Raw genomic sequence first — 21,775 nt, forward strand, 5'->3', positions numbered from 1 at the left:
ATGGTTTATTTTTGCAAAAAAAAAGAAAGAAAAAGACGTTTGGAGCTTTTTTACCTTGATTCTATAGGAAACCCTTTTCTTCTTTCTTTCGGTGTAATTTGCATACTTTTTACTGGGTTTTCTATTTCTTAGACCTAAATTAAACAAATTACAACTAAAATAAAATATCAATTCACATAGATTATGTTATTTACCATCTTAATAGATATAGAATATTCAGTCTCTTGAATCAGTTCAATATTTTAGTTGATATTTTTGAATAGTTGATATGTTTGAAATGAAATCAATTGATTTAAAATTTACTAATTTTAGTTTTTTTTTTTTTTTTTTAAATTTATAATACTGTTTTTATCTTATTCATTCAGGTCAGGGCTTTTAGCAGTGCTTTGCAAAGATAGTTCCTCCATAAATTTGTATGATATTCAGTCTCCTATTGGGAATGATGAGGTGGAGCCAGCTTTAGTCGAAAGAATTATCCAGCGTGAGTGGAAATAAAATCTTTTAAATGTGTCAGTTTGTTTTATATTATATGTGTTATTTATGAAAAAAAGTGATATTTTTGTATTGTTTCTTGGATAGTTAATTGTTAAAAAAAAGAGGTTTCTTTGAACTAAGATAATTTATTAATCATAGAAAATTTTTAAATTTTAATTTATGGTTAATTTTAATTTTTGCCTCATTTTTTTTGTTGATGATAGTAGTTTTGTTTTTGATTAAAAAACTTTTCTTTATTTGAGAGTTGTGTATTAAGTTTTGATATAAAACCATAAAAGGTTGGTTTTACTATTAGTTGTGACATTGCAATACAGAGTGTATAGATTCAAGTAGTTTCATATCATCCAACAACTTTTCATAACAAATAACCTTTTTTCCCCCAGCATTTCCTTCCCATTCGGCTTTGTCTTTTGCATGGCATCCAACTCACGAAAATCGAATGCTTGGAATCTCACAGAACAATCAACTTATTGATTATAAAATTTCAGATCGTATCACCTTGGTAAGAATCTTCATTTGCATTCATTCTTATATAATTTTGTAGTTATATAATTTTGTATTGTTAATTAAAATTTTAAAAAAACTTAATTATTTTGATTTATTAAAGTATACCTGATACAGTTAACTGTTTTTAATTCAAAATATTAGAGAATTCAAATACATGATTATGTTACNAAACATAAAAAAACGGCTTTTTGTAGTGATTCAGAAAACCGGAAAAATCAGTTATCCGGAATAGCGATGGTCCCGATCGTTCCGGATAATCGGTTCCCTACTGTACATGATTATGTTACTTAGAATTTTCCTGTGTTAAAATTTTCTTCCTAACTCATTATGTTTAAATTCCCAATTTTCTTTTATTAAATGCTTTGAAATGAACTAGGAAAATAAATGATATATTTATATATATATATATATATATTACTTTTATTGAAGAAAAAATCATTTAATTTTAAGTAAATTATACTAAACATATTGGCCAGTTTAAGTATTAAGTTTTTTATTTTTTTTAATTTTTTTGAATTTAAATGTGCAGGAATGAATTTAAATTTGTGTTACAGAATTTTTTTAAAGAGTGAACAACTCTTTATCATTCAATGATGAAAAGCTACCGAATCTTATATAAAGGGAGGTTATTTATTTACTTTGCTAAGCAATCATCATACATTTTTTCGTATTTTCAGAATCATCTTTCACTTTAAAGGGTCTGGGACAAGTCATTTTTCTGAGCCCTTTAAATATTCTTTTTCTGAGGCTTTCCTAGTTAAATGAATAACTAGGGACCCTAGATGTGATTTTGTCTCTTATTGAAATACATTATTTTTTTTCTTATTCCGATTTCAGCCTCAAAAATTGAGTTTAACGAAATAATCATCTAAAATATTAAATAATCCCCCTTAAAAAATCATCTAAAATTGTATAAATAAATCTTATTTTTCAACTTCATAATTTTAATTTATTTGAAGTTTTTCTATGAGGGGGGCCCCTAAAAATATAAAAATTGCTGACTTCTTTTTTATTTCATTTTTATCTTTAAAAAAATGTTTTCAAATTTAAAATAGTAAAAGGAAATTTTAAGAAAATTGTAATTATTAAAAAGAAAATTTGAATGTCCCTGGCTCCCTTGTTGTTGTTGTTCATTTGTGTCGCACTAAAGCTGCACAATGGGCTATTGGCGATGGTCTGGGAAGCATCCCTGATGATGATCCGAAGACATGCCATCACAATTTTGATCCTAAGCAGAGGGGATGGCACCTCCGCTTCGGTAGCCCGACGACCTGCACCCGAAGTCGAGCACTTTATGGTAGAATAGTTTAACGAGGACCAATAGTGCACACCCTCGGTCCCTGGCTCATTAGACTCTAAGTTAAGTGGGATCTTTCTTCAAAAAACCCCACTTATCCCAGCCTTACAGCAAGTTTTAATGTTTAATTTATTTATGATTCATTCTCAGTATAATCTTTTTCTTCATTGTGTATTTAAATCTGTACACATTTTATTGTTTTTCTCTCTGTCCACCTGTGCAACAGAATTGGTCACCAACATCAGAAATTGTTTGGACGCACGGGAAAAAAATCTTGCAGTGCGTGGATTCCAGAGATGAATTTTATTTGTGCCTCAATGACATCTCGGTTAAAATGAGGAAAAGAGCCTCTCAGGGGTATGGTTTAAAGGTATGCTCGTTTTTTAACTTTTCTAAGTAAATAGAGTTTCTATTATGAATGTTTGCAACTTTCCAAAATCACAATTCTAGGAATTCTTGTGTTTGCTGAAGAAATTAACCTCTTAACTTTGACCCTTGTAAACGTAAGCAATTGATGTTTCTCCAAAGTAAATGATTTTTCAATTAATGAATATTGTTGAGGATACAATATATAAGAGTTTTTAGGGATTAAAAATTAAACCAAAAACTGCATACTATCCCTTTACATAGTTTGTCAGTGTTTTGGGCTCACTGATAATAATGTTATTGTACTCAGTCCAATTTTAGTGGTCTCAGACCAATGAACCATCTATAATTTTGAGCAGCATGAATTGACATTGCTTGATTCTGTTTCATGGCACCTGCACAGCTCTGGTGCCACTATTAAAAATCTAACCCTTACACATATTTTTTATAGTTATACATTTAAAATTATACAGTGTTATGACAATTTTTAATTTAATTTTTGTCTTTTGTTTTAGATAATGCATTAAAAACCGAAAATGTTATTTTCAACAGAATATTTTATTGTTTCAAAACTTTAGAAACAATTCTTTGCAAGATGAATAAGCAATTTTTTTTTAAAGTTAATTACATCCTTCATTAATATTGAAGCCTATATATTTAAAAAAAAAAATAATAATCTTTATCTGTTAAAAGATTCCCAAGTAAGAAATAACTAAATTAAGTTATCATTTTTCTAATTCTGTGATAATGTCTTTTTAGATGCAGAAGGTAAGATCTAATGCCGAATTTGCTGATGATCCAAACCTCACAGGCGTTTGGATGTGGTTAGATCATATCCTTTTTACATTTCACATTTTTATGCTTACATTTTGTTACAATAATTGCACAATTTCTTTTTTTTCTTTTCATGATTTAAAAGTTTGTTTACGATTCTGTTTTTATATCAAATGTATACAACAGGGTTGCCACTCCACAGAAAAAACCTGGAAAATACAGGGAAATTAAAATATCACCTAAAATAACAGAAAGAATGGAGGGAATTTTGAGTTTTTCTTTAGAAACTGGGAAAATACAGGGAATTTTGCTTCTTATTTTCATGTTTTAAAAAATGGTGACTACTCAAAGCGTAACTTATGGGATATTTATGTATGATATTTCAGTTGTACTAAACTATTTCATTTACCGTAGCATTATTTAACTGTGTTCAGCTGTCCTTTTTTTCCTCAATTAAAATTAGTATAGTTAGCCCAATATAGCTGACACAAGAGTACAGTAATTGTGTTTCCTCTTAATATATTGTGTATAATATGTATTATATATATAATAAAAAGCTGTGTGTCTTAAAGTCTTTATTCAAAATAAGTCTAGTTATCCAAAACAAAACTTTCTTATTAAAGAAAATAAAGAATGTGAATTTACATATAGCAGCAAAAAATTATTGTCTACCCAATAATAAATGATAATCATAAAAAATAAAATTATTTATTAGTTATAATATTTCATACTTTGTTGGTCTTTGTCATTTAACATTTTATTGAATGCTGGAATTTCAAACTTTGCTGGTCTTTGTCATTTAACATTTTATTGAATGCTGGAATTTCAAACTTTGCTGTTACAAAGCTCCTATTTCCAGAAGAATACTGGACAAATAAAAAAAAATTTGTTGACATTTTCTTATAAAATGCCTGACTTTGCATTTCCCATTGCAGTAAAAATCAATCTGTTGTTTCTACAGAGTGGCCACCCACAAGGAAAACCTGGAATTTTCAGAAAATTCTTTATACTGGATAAAAATCTGGAAAAGTCAGAGATATTTGGATAAATCAGGGAATTTTTAAGAAAAGCTGGAATTTTTTTCTTAATTTTAATTATTTTACCATCCTTTGCACCCACTTATTTATTTTTAAGCAGAAATTTATCGCCTAACAGTTGAAATATCATCAACTTAGCAATACTTTGCTGAATAAAATTTGCTCCATCATAACCCTATTAAACTAGAATGCCACATGAAACTCTCCTATGGTTGCTAATTGAATGGAGAACCTTTGACCTCTTTGGAGACTTTGCAGTTTAGGATAGGCAAAGATTGCTTTGGAGGTGGAAGAAGGGGATAGAATAGTTATTTCTGTTTTAAAAAGTATGGTTTTTTTCTTCTAGTCTGTGGACTGAATCCATTTATCATTCAAGTTTATTTCTATACTTTGGAATATTTTTTTCTTTTGACAAAATGTTTTAGCGTTTTTAACTTTATAATATTCTCCAAAAATTAGTGGGTTATGTTTTAATAGTAGATTTTATATTGCTCTCTTTTTCTTTTGTACTCCCATTTAATAAAATCGGAGAATTATTTTTTCTCAACAAGGCCAAAAATCACCCATTTTCTTATAATTGCTAACAGCAATCTGAGGTTATCAGGCACAAATGTGTAGAAACATTTCACATTTTGATTTACAAAAAAATTAAAAAAATCCTCAAGATGCACTTTTGATATTTTACACCAGACACCAAAATACATAATTAATTGTATTGTGCCACTATGATTTAAAATAATAAAATTATATTTTCTGTTTAAAGCAAGATTCTAAGTCTCATTTGTATAATCTATTTTTATTTTGAAAATAATAAATATTTTTATTGTTAATTAATGATCAATTATTTTTATGTCAGACACCCCTGCTTTTCTTTTCTTTACATTTGTTTTTATCTCTTATTTCACTTTTTCTTTATAAAATGAAGTGAATAAAAACCATCTAAATATTCTTTTAGGTTAATTTCCAATAATGTATTTCCCTTCAGTATTCTAATAAAATCTGCTTAAGTATGTTGTACTTAAAGTATTTTATATTAGAACTTAAATTGATCAATGACATTTCTTTATAAGATGACTTTAAATATTGTGGTTAAATAAAAGTTTCATCTAAACAGTGTTCTGTCCTTAATGATTGTGTAATTGTCAAAACATATGAAGTGGATACAAAAAAGCGCCATCAAAAGCAGCCCAAGTATGAAGGGGTTTATTCTGTTATTTGTGGGGAGAATGACTCCTCTGCCTTTAGTCAAAGTGAACCAAGGCGTGTCTCTTGGGTTGGCATCAATTCAGATTGCAGGATAATTAAATACACATGTGAAGAAAGGTAATCTTTTTTATTGTAAGATCTAAACTTGTCAATTATAAATAAATAGTCATTAAACTAATGCTCACAGTATAATCAATAAAATGAAAAAAATCAAATTTTTTTCATTTTTTTAAAAAAAAATTTTATTTATATTTTTAGAATGCAAATAAATCTTGCCAAATGAGCTTCTTTTTGATGAATAATATTCTTAATAAAGGGATTTTTTCCCCTTCCTTAGTTTAAAAAGTAGTTTTGGTTAAGTTTTTTCTTCAAGTTCTAATTTTTTTTCTGTTTCGTAATTCAAATAGTAAAATTTTATTTTGAATATTATTATAGTAAAGCAGTGAGATTTAGTTATAGGTGGTGGCTATATGTATGTGGCATCATTTGTGTTTTTTTCATGTTTTTTTATTTTTATAACCGCCTTTGAAGAGTCGACCCATTTCTTGGGTTTATGACTACTAATATTCAACTCCATAACATTTTAATTTTGTACTCAATCCAGAAGACAAGGGAACTCTTGAATCAAGTATTGGGAGAAATTTGCCTTTGTGGAGGACTTTTTGATGGAACTAAACCGCATTTGCGTTACATGGAGAAGAAAACATCCCAGGGTTAGCCTAATAGCTAACCCATGATCCATCTACCATGGAGGATATTTTACGTCAGCACTGTGGTCTGTGCACGTCGGGTGCGCAATTCGTATATAAATCAGTCATCGCTGGGATTCGAACCCGGTTCACCTCATTGGAAGACGAACGCTCAATCCCCTGAGCCACCACAGCTCTTTCATATTGTTTTTATTTTATTTTATAACCGTCATTGAACAGCCGACCCAATTTTGTGTTTATGACTACTAATGTTCAACTCCGTAGACTTGTAATTTTGAACCAATCTAGAAGACAAGGAAACCCCTGGATCAGTACCCCCAGAGGTGTCTTGGTGTCTCAACAGATTTATCGTGTATCACTCACCATTTACTACACGGGGAGTCTTCGGACGACGGGGATCGAACCCACGACTTCTTGGGCATGGGCCCAGTGCCCTACTAACCAGGCTATCCCGGCCCTTTCATATTGTTTAGCTTTATTCATATAGCTTGTTATTGAAGAGTTTTTCTTTGCACCATTCCCTAGGAATCTTGAGACAACTGTATTCAAGATCTGTGCCTTGTTTATCTTTTATATGATTTTTGAACCAATAATGCTCAAAGTAAGTTTTATAAAGAAATTGAAATTTTTATATTATCTTTTTTTATATACTGGCTCCTAGCACCATCTCAACAGACCTAATGCCCCCCTTGCCCCACCATTTACTACTGAAAAAAAAATATTACATTTGCAACAATTTTATTTAAAAAATTTGTAAATAATATTTTTTTTTCTTGTTTCAGAGAGAGAGCTTTACAACTTTGTGGCTGGGGTGCTGATTTAGATTCAGTTGCCCTGTATAAATTTCTGGAAAGGTATTCTAATTAAATCTGCAACACAAATTTAATTTATTTTGAAATGCAAAATATGTCATCTTTTTGTGTAATTGTATTTTTAGGCTTGAAAATGATGGTCATTATGCTAGAGCTGCTGCTATAGCAGTTTTTAATCTGGAAATTCGTCGTGGCATTAAAATTTTAAGCAAGGGAGCTTTGTCTCGAAGTCATAAAAGTATGTGCATAGTTTTTCAAGTCACTTATTTTCTATTTATCGTTTATGAATTTCATTAATGTTAAAGTCTCTCTCCCAGAAAGTTTTCTTACCTCATTGTTAGGAGTAAGTGTTGAGCTGTTATTGACAGGCATGAATTATTATGAAAAAATCTTTGGTACTGTATATAGTTTAATGTTAGGTTTCATAGTTCACCTTTTAAAGAGATAACATATTATCTTCATTTTGTTACTTAGCAAAGTTCCCTGCGGCAGAATCGGGGCGACATTGTCACAGAAAGCTACCGAGTTTTTACAGAAAGATTTTTCTTTTGGGAAGTAAAAAATTATTTTTATATTCAAAAGATGTCTTTCTCACGCATCGGGTGAAAAAAAAATGCCTGTGATTTTTCTATTCTCTTTTGAGAATAATGAAAACTAAAGAATATTGAAGTAAAAAATTTGGCTTTCTTTTCTGCAGAAATTTTCGTTCTATTTTTTTTTATACAGTTATTACTATTAATTTTCACATTACTTTTAAAATCCGATATTTTTAATACGGTTTTATTTATTAAAAAACTGAATCTCGAAATGAAAATACGCATTTAGTAACCCCTTTTCGAAGAGTCCGATTCCGTGATTACGCCATTGAACTTTTTCTTTCGGTAATTATTACTACCTATTTCATGATTTTTTAAATTATTTTTTAATGTGATGATGACTTACAAAATGCAAAAAAGGAAATAATTACTATGTTTTTCCCCAACAAAATGCGAGAATATCACCTATAATGTTAGAATAAAAAAATACTACACATTCAATTAAAAAATTATTTTATTTGATCTGAATATTTTTTTTGTTTTGAAGTTGACGTTTCTGTTACTTAAAATTAAAAACATGTATATTTGTTATTTTTAAAAGTATCTTGCAGAAAGATATTAGTATTAGAGAGAGATATCGCAGAAAGTCCGAGAAAATTCTGCCACAGGGGAGAAGTTAACCAAGCTTATAACCAAAACATAAATATTTGCCTCAACTTTGTTCCAAATCTAAGTAAACACCAGTTTTTAAGTATGCTTGTTCCTCACAAACAAGCAGATCTATTTACGCAACAGAACTGATTGAACCTCTTTCCTGGTTCAAAAAACTCTCACAAGTTGATTTTTGAAGTTGAGGTAAATATTTACATAGAAAACAAAACAATTAAAAGGCTGGACGCATCACACATTGTCCAATGTTAAACCCTGAACTCAGTTTTGTGTACAATTTTTTCCCCTCGCATAGATTTCCTTAGCTTCAGTCAAAAAACATTCTGGGTGTAGCATTATTTAAGTGCATTGTACTGTAATGTTTATAACTGTATTAAGGTTAATGTTATTAACTGTAATGTTACAATTAACATAAAATACGACTCAAGCTCTAAAATTTATTTCAAAACTTATACAGAACTTCTTAAATTGGTAATTATGCATTCTCAATTGAAAAAACAAACAAACTAGTCCCTTTTTTAAAAAAAATAATAATAAAAGAAAGCATTGTAGCTCTTGCTTAGCTTGATTAAAATTTTTAATTAAAACTCCATGAATTTTTTGATAAAATCCGCTCTGAGCTTTGTTTTTCTAAAATATGCCTGTTACGTTACAGTACATATAAATTCGAACATCATCTTGTGTATTTCAAGGCATTAAAGGAAGACTTTTTATTAAAATTATTTACATTTTTACAGTACATATAAATTTGAACATCATCTTGTGTATTTCAAGGCATTAAAGGAAGACTTTTTATTAAAATTATTTGAAAAATTTTATTACATAATTATTTTATTAGAAAGATATTAAATTAATAACATTTTTATTATCAAGACACTTCAACAGGGTTGCCACTCCATAAGGAGAACAGGGAAAACCTGAAAAAGACAGGGAATTTAAAAATTACCAAAAATAGCAGGGAAAATGAGTCTTTCCTTAAAAACTGGTAAAATACAGGGGATTTTATTTGTGTTTGATGTTTTTCCGGCAATTAAAACTAGTATAGTTAGCTTAATATAGCTCAGACAAGAGCATAGTGATTGTGTATTTCCTTTTAATATATTGTTTATAATGGGGAAAACACAGAGAATTTTTTTCCTTCTAGAATTCAATGGCAACTCTGCCAAATAATAACGTTTTTGTTCAAGAAATTCTACTAAGAACTTGTTTACTTTTGTTAAATCTTATTGTCATGCTGAATATCTATTTATTTAAAATGCGACTTTTAAAGGGGTTTTTACTTTTAGGTTCTTGTGATTTAAATGCTATAGCCATGGCACTGGCAGGTTATACTGAAGAGCGATCTGGTTTATGGAGAGAAGTGAGCGGTGCATTAAAGTCACAGTTAACAGATTCCTACCTCAGGGCCATGTTTGCCTTTTTGACTGCAGATAACGATGCATATGAGGAAATATTGGTTAGTCTCAAATTATGTGATTTACTCAAATTATGAGATTAACTATTTTAGTAATTCAAAACATTTTTGCACACAATTAGTGAAACTTTTTTTTTTGTTTTCAATGGCAAAGGAAAATGACAAACTCTTGTAAAATTAACAAAGAACGGAAATAAAAAAAGAACACAATAAGATTTAAAAAAAGTCAATGTCCAGCGCTCCAGTATCGCTTCACCGCAGAGCCCTTCATCCCAACAAATGGTTCCTGTCCATGATTTCGTCGCTTCCGCAAAGTGGGCAATTGGGCCAGAATAGCCTGGTTGGTAGGGCACTAGGCCTATGTCCAAGAGGTTATGGGTTCGATCCCTGCCAACCGAAGACTCCCCGTGTAGTAAATGGTGACTGATTGATGCACATTAAATCTGTTGAGTCTCAATGTCCTCCATGTTCCCATAACAAATCATACCTCTGGGGGTACTGATCTAGGAGTTACCTTGTCTTCTAGATTGGTTAAAAATTACAAGTCTACGAAATTGAACATTAGTAGTCGTAAAACTGAAAATTGGGTCGGCTGATCAACGATGGTTATAATAACTCTCCTCTGAGCCGCGATGACTCAGGGGATAGAGCGTTCGCCTTCCAATGAGGTGAACCGGGTTCGAATCCTGGCGATGGTTGCTCGATATGAATTCCGCATCTAGCTTGCACCGACCACAGTGCTGGTGTAAAATAACCTGAGTGGTATATGAATCGTGGATTAGAGTCCCTTTGCCGTCAGGCTAACCGTGGCAGGTTTTTGTGGTTTTCCTCACTATTTAACGCAAATGTTGGTTAGTTCCATCAAAAAGTTTTTCACAAAATTTCTACTAATACTTATAATAATTATTATATATTAATAATAATTTCTACTTGATACAGGAGTTCCCTTTTCTTCTAGATTGGGTTAAAAATGACAAGGCTACAGAATTTAACATTAGTAGTCGTAAGCCCAAAATTGGGTCGGCTGTTCAATCGGCGGCCAGGCAATCATGGCCTACTTGGAGTGTGAACTGCATGCCGAAAATTTTTAGATCTCTTAGCCGTCTAGGACATTACCAAGGTGCACCACTCCCACCCTATCATTAAACTCATTATCAAGGAATATTCATTCAAAAAAATATTCCCTTTTGTTGTTCCTCTGATTTTTAAAATCTTCAAACATGAAAAATATTATTTTTAACTTTTAATTTATTTGAACCTATGATAATTTTGATCCTAAAAGTGCACATATAAAGTGAAATAAGTAAAATAATATTTTTTTCTCATTTAATTTTATAAAAATAAACGACAAAAGAATGGTTGGATAAATCCTTGCTTACTGTAGATTTTTTATTGTTCCAATTAATCTTTTGAAAAAAAAAAATTAAATTATTAACATCATTTATTTTTTTTAAATAAGATTCAGCTTGTTTGAACTTTCCAGTTATTTGGTTATTTTCTGTATATAAATACAGCTGTGATAAAGTTGTAGCGTACAATGATAGATATAATACAATAATGCAATTTATAAATATGGTTTTAAGGTTTAATCAACCTTTATTGACTCATATTGAAAATCTGATACATTTGTCAGTTTTCTAAGTTTTTAACAGTGATAAGATTTGTCTCACCTGGTTATATGAAATTTTTTATTTTAAAAATTACAATTTAGGACATACATAACAACATATCACTTGTCCAATGACTTGTTGATATATATATATATATGAAATTAATAAGAAAAATATATTTTTTGGGTTATTTTACTTTTTTATTACTTAGACTTTTCTTTAAGGGTAGTTATTTTGATACACCCTGTAATTAATCGCCTGATTCATATAAAATTTCATACACCCTGTTTTTTCTCTTGATTCTTGAGTGTGAGAGCAACAAAATTTTAAATAGTTGAAAATGGCATAAAGCTAAATATCACCCTAATGTACATAGATTCAATTTCTATTATCTATTTACATCCACTTTTAAGCTTCTTATAATTCAAATAAAATGAAGCAAATTCATTTGAAACTTTCTTATGATATTGAACAGAAGTTAATCCATTTGAGGAGTAAAAAAAGTGTAATCTGTTTATTATTATTTTTTTTTTAAATCCTCTTTAGTTTTATAAAGAAAACATGAATGTCTTTGGTGATGAAAACAATTTTTACAAATTCAGTACATTTTATAGATTAATTTACTTTTTTTATTGCAGAAAGATAATAAAATCGTTGTTCAAGATCGTATGGCATTTGCTTGTCTCTACCTGAATGATAAAAAAGTATGTTTAAAGTTTATATTTGCTTTCATTCTATGGATTCATTATAGTTGATTCAATATGAGTATGGATTCATAATAGTTGAACAGTTCCTTAGTTGTTGAGTAGTTTATAATAGTTGGATAGTTTAGTTCAGTTAACAAATTTATGTGATCGTTAAAATTTAATCTTTCATAAAAATAGGATTTCATAAAGCATTCTTTTTCCTATTGTTACAAAAGTTCCCATACTTATATGTGTAATTACATGAATTGTATCTAGTGTAGTGAGTTATAAACTACTTTATGGAATTATGACAGTTATGCACCAGACTGTTTCCACAGAAACTGGTGCAAACAGTAATCATTAGTTAAAGATGTTCTTTTTGACTGTGATCATATCACATAAAATTGAGACAACAACTTGTTGATGTTAGAGTATCTGTGCTTGTATAAGTTCACATTATGATGTATCTCTTCTTCATTTGTGTTTTTCATCATCTGTAAATAAATCATTTTTATATTCACTCATTAGTGTTGTTCAATAATAATGAATTTTAATGATCTTGTTGAAAGAACACATCAGTAAAATGGAACATTACATAATATTATCTAAACCTAAATCTCATCGTTGTTTTTTAAAACTTTTTGTAGGGCAATAAAAAATTTATATATTGCTTATTTGCTGTGATATGTATAATGTATAATAATTTTTAAAATAATTATTTTAAGAGAATATAGAATTTTTTTTATTTGCAAAATTAATAATTTAAAATAATGGCTTGAAATCAAAAAATATATCCTGCTATGAGTTTTTTTTATTAATTTGTAAAATCTGACATGTTTTTCATTTTTTTATTTCTCCAACTGGTTTGTACGCTTAAAGGAAAAAATTATATAAATAAAACCAGGTGATCTACCTCTCCTCAGAATCACTATGTGCTTGCATCCAATAGCATATAACGTTCTCTTATCACTGATTATCATTTATCGCTCATTTTAATTTGTTTGGTTCATAATAGTATTGTTTGCATATATTAATGTAGTACATAACATGTTTTAATAGTACGTAATAAATTGTTTCCATGATGTATCGGATACGACAAAATTTGGCTTACATGAAATAATTATGATAGTCCCGCCTATTTCAGGTTAATGAAGTTTGACTGTATTGGGACTTTAGAAACCACATGGAATTTAGTCGTAATAACTGCCAAAAAAATGATCAAACGTAACTTGCATTTATGATAAAATTGGTAAAAATAAAGCAAGTAAAAGAGTGATTACTCAAATTTCAAATTCACACATCATAATAAAAACATTGGAATTCTTAAAACCATGTGGAATTTTGTAACAATCACTGAAAAGCGATCAAAAAACCACATATACGATAAAATCTGTACAAACTGAACGCAGTGAAAAGTGAGGGATCTTTAATGCGCGAATCAAAATTTTTTGATACTTTTTTATTTTTCAAGCATAAAAATAAATATTTTTACTGTTCAGATTCTCCTGTGGGCTGCATGTTATGCACCTATAATTTCAACCTTGATTACTTGCACCCAAATAAAATAAACACTTACATAAAATTTATCTTATTAAAATGACTTGGAAAAAATTTCAATCATCTTGTAAAATGCTGTTGGAAAAGCTCATATCTCCCCTCCTTCAGCCAAGCTTGGCTGAAGTATTAAGTGTTATGAAGAAACAAGAAAATAAAGTTTTGCTTAGTTCAAAACTTTATAAAGATCCTTCACTGTGTGTTATAGTGTGATGATGTGTTTCTGTGTAATAGTGTGATAAAGTGTTTCTGTGTTATATAGTGTGTTATATATTATTCACAAAGAAAAAGAAATTTTGACATTTATGCAACATTATTTGATGCTTAAATCAAAAATGAAGGATGTCTTTTTAAATATTATTTCATGATTTGTTTGTTTCCAAAGTTTGGTTTATAATAAATTGTTAACTAAAATATATCTCCAAATTCATTTTATGTATAGGTATTAAATTATTATGCATACACATCCATTGATTAAGGAAAAGCTGTTTTCTGAACATTATCGTTTTATTTATAATATTAAATTGAAATTTTAACTCAATTTTGCTTTTATATAATATATTTAAAATCCTGACCGTCAGTTATTAATTAATAAATTAATTCCAGCTTGCAGAATTTTTGGATGGTTTGAGAAGCCGGATGACTGAGACTGGTAATTTAGACGGGCTCTTATTAACAGGTTGGTTATTTGGTTGACTTTAATGTTTATAGTTAGATGAAAACATATCCATCAATTTTCTTTATAAGTGATTTCGATATGGCAGAAAACTAAGTTAGTAGATTATGGACCAGAAATTTACCTCATAATAGTTACTTATATATTGCTTTATTTTTAGAAACCTATATATTGCTTTACTATTTTTCTAATATTGCTTTATTTTTAGGATTAACCAATGATGGTTTATTTTTGATTCAAAGATATGTGGATACTACGGGAGATGTACAGACTGCTAGCTTAATCATTCTTCACACACTTCCAAGTCAAGTGTGTCGTGACCCCAGAGCTCAGTCTTGGGTGGAGAATTATCGACAACTTTTAGATACTTGGATGCTCTGGACACACAGGTAAATTCAAGACATGAGATGGTCAGTTCTAATATCATGGGAAACAATCAAATGTCAAGTAACTCTTGGGTGATTCCTTTTTTTTTTTTTTTTTTTTNTTTTTTTTTTTTTTTTTTTTTTTTTTTTTTTAGACAGGCAAAAACCAAGAAATCATCTAGAAAAATTGACCCTTGTGCCAATCAGGGTATTGACTCCACGCAATACTAAAAAGAGCATCTTTTTTTGGGAATTGTTTCTGGAAATCTTTCATTCCGTTTCCAGAGTTGCTAAACATTTTAGAATAAATTACTCTTTATACGTGCATTTTAACGAATTTAATACGCCTTGATTCATTGGTTGTAGCAAAGATATACAACTTGTGCATTAAAAAGAAAAACAATGAAATATGAAAAAAATGGATAAATATGACAACCGAAGTACCAGCTCCGGAAGTCATAAAAGCTAAACCTTTTCTATCGAAAGAGCATGACAAAAGTCTAAAATTGCTCACTCTGTACCCCAAAGGTTTTGCCAAAATCCAGGAAAAGAATATACTGTTTAGTTTGACAAATTACCTTGTGATTTTTTTTTTTTGATTTGTTGTGCCTTTATGATATAATTTAATTAACTTCCGTGATTTTGAAAATTATTTTATAATTTGAGGATTACAACTAGATAGCATCTAAATTTTTTTTTTTTTTTTAAATTATGCATAGTTTAAAAATGCTTTAAGTTTTTGGGGTAAGCAAAATATGTTTAATATTGTTATTATTGTATATCTTAAAAATGATTGATTTTAAACATTATGGCATGTTATATATAACATTTGCATATGTTTAAAAAAATTTCCCCTGCCTGCTATTAAAACGGCCCAGGCTTCACCCCAATTCTAACCACTTTGAAAATGTCACTTACATATTTCATTCACTCAGCTTTCCAGTGTCATTCAAATAGCCTGTTAAACATATACAGTCAAACCCCGCTATAGTGAACCTTCAAGGGACCGAAATTTTGGTTCACTATAACCGGGAGTTCACTATATCCGTTCCGCAGGCAATTTAACTAATGGTTCCCAAACTCCTCCCTTTTATTACACATTATTTAAATAAATGACTGAAAAATATTATTTAGTAGCGAAAAATGTGTTATTTTTCATTACTCTTCGTCTTGCTTAAAAAAAAAAAAAAATTTAGTAATCTTTAGCTGATGAGCAATCCTGACAGAAAATTCATATTGATCCCACTGACACCTTACAGGTGCACTATCTGCCAGGGTTGGAAATATCTGCTTGGTTTGTTTAGGGATGGGAAAGTGAGATAAAAGAAGCTTATCGCTAAATTCCCCTCTATAGATGGTTTTAAAAATCGGTATATGTATTTATTTTAAAGTAAAAATTTCAAAATTATTAAAAAAAAAATGAAGAAAAAAATCAGTTGAAGACAGAAAAAAGTTCATTATATCCAACTTCCTCACTTTTTTGGTTCACTATATCCACAAAAAATAACATTATACGTGTATAGCAAGGCACGGGACCTAACATTTCGTTCACTATATCCGGGAGTTCACTATAAACCGTGTTCACTATAGCGGGGTTTGACTGTAGCATATTTTATCATACATAATGAAATTGCAGTTACTGTAGAAGTTTGTCTTCAATCAATCAATAGAATAAATTACACTAAAATAATAATTTGATGAAATTTTCAATTATGAATCATTTGTTTTTTCTCTTCCAGAGCAATGTTTGATGTAAACTGGTATAATAAAAATACACAAATCTCCAAACCAACTCAACAGATTTTTGTTAGTTGCAACTTTTGCAGAAGATCTGTGTCCAATTTTCTCCAATTGCGTCCTATTTCTGGTTCAAATCGAGTTCCTGCTTCTTCAGCAAACAGAAAGGTTAGCAGTAGCGTGTCTTATTTATTTTTTTTACCTTAATATTTATGAAAATGGACACTATGCATAATTTTCAAAATCATTTTAAAATGAAAGAGCTTGAACACTAGAAAATGATAATTAAATTGCATTTGAACAAGTTAATTATTTTGAAAACTCCTTTCAAATTGCTATGATGCCACTCCCAGCGAAAAGGGCTGGTCGCTGACGATCATTGCCAGTGACGTCACTCTACATAAAACATTCTAGCAAATGTCTACTATCATTGCATATTATCAGTATTAACAATTCAGTTCAGTTCATTTTAAAAGAGAAAAAAAATATTGAGAATATGCTATTTTTGAATCTAAACAACTATTTTTTTAATACTATTTAATCAACATAGTAAAGGAAAAATCTCATTTTTGAAAAGAGAAAATTAAGCACTTTTTAAAAACACCCAATGAAAAAGCACCTTTAAGGGCTTTTAAAAAACAATAAGCACGTTTAAGCATTTTTTTATTGTTTTTTGTCATGTTCTCTTTGCTCTTTCTTTTTTTTAAAAGAAAAAAAAATTATATATAGTTGATAATTTTTTGGATTGATATGATGCAAGTTGTCATCTTTGTAACAATAATTCCTATTATTTTTATATATTCTAGATAACAATACTTCAGACATAATTTTAAAATTAATTGCATTTAAATCAAAATTTTTAAAAGAAAAGCTTTTAGTGCCATGTTTGTTTCTAGTTTTTATGTCTGTTTTAAGATGGTGTAACAAACTTGACATTTCAAAGTACAAAAATTCAGAAAACTAAATAATTCTAAAAAATATTGAATTTTATTTTGATTTAGACTAAGCATTTAGTAAGCAGTTTCAGACAATTGAATTAATGAATAAATATTTGCATGAAATTTACTAATGTAAGAAACATGGCAGAATAAAACAGCACCAACAGCGCTTCCCTGATTATCCCAAATTAACTCGGGTATGTATATATAGCAAATATTTATCATCCCGAGTAAGCTCGGGCATAGCAGAATGCGTCAATTCGTTTTGTTTTATCACGTTATTACTCAGCTGGAAGCAAAAAAATAAAATAATCATCTGATGTGATTGGAAGTTTGCCAATTTTTGTTTGGGAGTTTTGCTGTTTGGGGGACTACAGACTTGTTTTGTGCAATTGTATATGGGTCATTCTCACGAAAACTGTCATTTTTCAGTTCATAAAATCCCAAAAAAGTAAAGTGAATAAAAAGCTCTGAAACTTTTTATATTAATAGAAATATGTAATGGCATTATAAAGAAAGTATATATCCTATAAATTATACTTAATATTTAAATTAATTAATTTTTTAAATAATTAATTTATAATTAATTAATTTATAATAATTAATAATTAATTAATTAATTTAATAAATAAATTAATTAATTTAATAAATTAATTTATTAATTTTTTAATTTATTTTTCAAATTAATTAATAAGTAAATTAATTATTTTCACTATTTAAAAAGTGAGGGAATGACACTAATAGTGAGGGAATGATATTTTATTTTAATACATGTTTTTATCTAAGTTACATCTACCTAAAGTTTGAAAATGATAACATACTAAGTATATCTAATATTTATTATAATTTAGTCTTATATATTTAATAGTTTTTACAGGTTTGGGAAATAAAATTGGCTGGCACGATTGAACAAAAAAAAATTTAATAATATACTCATCTTGAATCATTCCCTCACTTCAGCGTCATTCCCTCACTTTATACACTAGTGAGGGAATGACGAATTCAATAAAATTTAAAAATAACAGTTAGGCCTAATTAATTTCTGAAGTCAATCACATACCATTATATTCATACAAGAAAGCAACATATAATTATCCACTTTCTCGATAAAGTTCTATTTTATTTTACTCTAAAAAATGACATGAGGGAATGACAAATGTAAAAAATTTTACCTGGTTTGATTCATTCAAATTTATTCCACAGCAAAGCTTCTTTAAGTTGAAGATGGAAATAACTGCAATTTTGTTCTATGTTGTTAACTTCTGAAGTTTTTATTAAAATATTTTTATTCTAAGAAGATTGTTGTGAGGGAATGACGCGAAACACTGGGGACAAAGTTTAAAATAGTGTTGTGTTAATATTTTTATCAGAAATTAAATTTAAAATTGATTTTCTGAATTCTATATTTCAATAGTCTGAAATGAAAAACACGAATTTGTAATTTTTTAAAATTTATATTTCAGAAAATTTTTTTTCTTTTTTTAAATCAGCAGTGGGGACAAGTGAGGGAATGACATATTGGTATATTTTAATTACCTAAAATAAATAAAAAACAAAAATTGATAATTTTATTTTTATTCTTTTGTTAGCCTGCATTCTGAAGGACACTTTCCCTGAAAACTTTTTTTTCGTAAGCTGTAAAACAAACATAAAATATACTGGGGACATGAAAATGACTGTTTTTGTGAGAATGACCCATATACAATGGTTGCTGAATTTACATAGAAAAAAAGAGTAAAAAAATGGGGTTCGCGAGTGAAAGTAATGCAGATGATTTCTCAGATTATGAAGATGTGAACATATACAAAGACTTATAATTAACTTTTTTCATTTGCCTGAGATAGTAAACTGATGGTAAATTAAATATTTTTTACACATAAAAAATTTAAAATTTCAACTTGTGTATTATATGTTTTGTTTCAGTTCCTTGCAATTATGAATGGAATAAAAAATATGTTGATTTTTTGCATTTTGTTTTCTTCCAAAAAAATTGGTAAGGGAGGCAGTTAAAAGGCTTCTTCAACTACAGATAGAACATTCGAAATATCTACTTATATTTCTTTTCTTACCCAGGGTGCGTAGTCAAATTATTCAAATAAAAAAAAAAAAAAAAAAAATAAGCACCTTTTAAGCACTTAAAAAAATATCATAATTAGGCAGGGTTGGAAAGTTTTTGGACAATTGACGGATTTATCTTGTTTTAATCGTCATGTCAAAAAAAAATCTTTTGGCATTGTTTTTGACAATTGTCAAAAATCATGAAATTTTGAATCATGTAAAATGAATGGCGTTTTCATACGCTACGGATTGACAATACGCCGAAATAGATTGGGGTTGAATTAATTATTAAAACGTTGAATAGAACAATTTGAACGGTGTCTTTTTGCATAATTCGAAGCGAAAATCAACATAGTAAAAGAAAAATCTCATTTTGAAAAATGGAAAATTAAGCACTTTTTAAAAACACCCAATGAAAAAGCACCTTTAAGGGCTTTTAAAAAACAATAAGCACGTTTAAGCATTGTTTTATTGTTTATTTGTTGGAACTTAATCTAGAGCATTTAATTCAAGTATAAGATATGACAGAGTAGAATACTTTGATTCTGAAAAGTAATTCTAATCTAAACAGTTTCAGTCTAAAGCAGCAAAATTTTCAGTTCCTTTTTAACTAGTCTCTTAAAAATTAAGATTAGTAAAACTAGTTTATTTTTGCAAGTTTTTCAGTAGTTAATGATAATGTAACTTCCATTCGATTTTCAATAAATTTGAATCATGCTTTTCATGTATTATATATTTCTATAAAACAATTTTACAATAATATAGTTCAAAATGTACTGTTATGATTTATTTTTAATAATATTTCTTATATATATTAAATAAGCTCAAACTTTAAAAAAAAAAAAAAACGTGAAGTTTTGCTAAAAAAAACCTGGAAAAAAATTCTTGTATCCTTAAAATAAAAACTAGTAACTTCATATTCAAAACGCAAATGAAATTGATTTTTCAACATTAATTTGTCACAAGATTCTCAGAATTTATAGTTTATTGAAATTTTATATTACTTTAATGCACTTTTTTTTTTTAAGGTAAAGGTTTTAACTTTTTTCAAGGTATGTGTTTTTTGTTTGAGGTTTTTTTAACTGTTGGGGAATTTAGTAATTATTTTTAGATTTGGTGATATATAAACATGGGACTACGGTATATTCATTTGTAATGCAACCAAATATATCTTGTTGCATTTCATGCTTTTAAGATTTTATTGGTGTTTTTTATCTATCTATATTAATCTTATGTTTTCTTCCCTGTTGTATTGTATTGCTGTATGTTATTTTTACAAAATGATCAGGGGAAATTCAAGAGAATTTTTTTCCAGCAAATTGTGTATGAACCCTAATAGTGAAAATTCTCTTAGATTTCATAATTTGAAAGAGATTTTAAAAAAAAAAAATCATATTTTGGTGAGAATAGGACAGAAAATTAGACGGTGAGCTGCAATTCTGTATTTATTTCAGATAACGTGTTGTCCAGGATGCAGAAAGCCACTACCACGTTGTTCTTTGTGTCTTTGCCATATGGGGACTGCTGCAGGACTGCCTATGCAGCGCCAAGCAGAAAATGAAGGTATGATTTTATTTATTTTCTTAAGTTACGACAGACATGACACAACAGTTTTAGGAACAAAAAAAGTAATACTGAACTTGGAGTGGTGACAAAACTTTAGAAACAGTTTTCCAAAATTATTATTATTTTTTTCAATAATGGCAGGCACTGAGCTTTTTGTTCTTCGCCTTGAAGATGAAGGAAGTGTTGCTCATTTATTGTTACCCAGTGAGCACCTGTGAACCAAAGTCACGGAAGCAAACAACATTACACTGCCACAAACACCCGTTCATAGGGTGGGCCACATTCACACAGCAGAAGACAACACAGAGAGAAGAGCATCGATTGGCTTCGCAGTCGTTAATCAATCGGCCACCTTTTCAAAATTATGAATTAAACAATTATAATTTAAAGTATTTATATTAAATATAATATAAATAAAATAAAAAATATTTTTTATTTAAAACATTTTGAAGATAATTCACTTAAAATTACGAGTTTCTTCTGTTAGTTGTTTCAAAATGCCATTCTGCAAGCTCGACTGTCTATATACTTCCGGGTTACTGTTTTTGGTGTGTTTTGAAACTATTTGGCTCACGACGTGATCATTGTATCTTGCAAAGTATTTTTTGTATTTGTTAACTGATGTATAATTTGTATTTAAAAGAAGAATCATTATAAGATTCTTAGTCATTTCAAGACATAAGAATTGTCATTTGAAAAATGGATCGTCATAGAGCACTTCTTAACAATATACCAACTTCAAAATTTAAACCTAAATGATAA

The 21,775-nt window shown here is 28.9% G+C and overlaps 1 protein-coding gene across 4 annotated transcripts in view; it reads left to right on the forward strand.

Annotated features, from left to right (window-relative positions):
- LOC107443478 (GATOR complex protein mio) overlaps positions 1-21,775 on the forward strand; it is a 46,353-nt gene that overhangs the window by 22,253 nt on the left and 2,325 nt on the right. For all 4 annotated transcript variants that reach the window (XM_043043482.2, XM_043043483.2, XM_043043486.2 and 1 more), the window contains exons 13-25: positions 366-481; positions 879-997; positions 2,526-2,669; positions 3,425-3,497; positions 5,616-5,799; positions 7,175-7,246; positions 7,330-7,442; positions 9,696-9,865; positions 12,072-12,137; positions 14,280-14,352; positions 14,558-14,738; positions 16,454-16,619; positions 20,902-21,010. In XM_043043482.2, the coding sequence (XP_042899416.1) occupies positions 366-481; positions 879-997; positions 2,526-2,669; positions 3,425-3,497; positions 5,616-5,799; positions 7,175-7,246; positions 7,330-7,442; positions 9,696-9,865; positions 12,072-12,137; positions 14,280-14,352; positions 14,558-14,738; positions 16,454-16,619; positions 20,902-21,010 (1,586 nt within the window). The remainder of the gene's footprint in view (positions 1-365; positions 482-878; positions 998-2,525; positions 2,670-3,424; positions 3,498-5,615; positions 5,800-7,174; positions 7,247-7,329; positions 7,443-9,695; positions 9,866-12,071; positions 12,138-14,279; positions 14,353-14,557; positions 14,739-16,453; positions 16,620-20,901; positions 21,011-21,775) is intronic.

Source organism: Parasteatoda tepidariorum, chromosome 2 (genome assembly GCF_043381705.1).
Source record: "Parasteatoda tepidariorum isolate YZ-2023 chromosome 2, CAS_Ptep_4.0, whole genome shotgun sequence".
Lineage (NCBI taxonomy): Eukaryota > Metazoa > Arthropoda > Arachnida > Araneae > Theridiidae > Parasteatoda > Parasteatoda tepidariorum.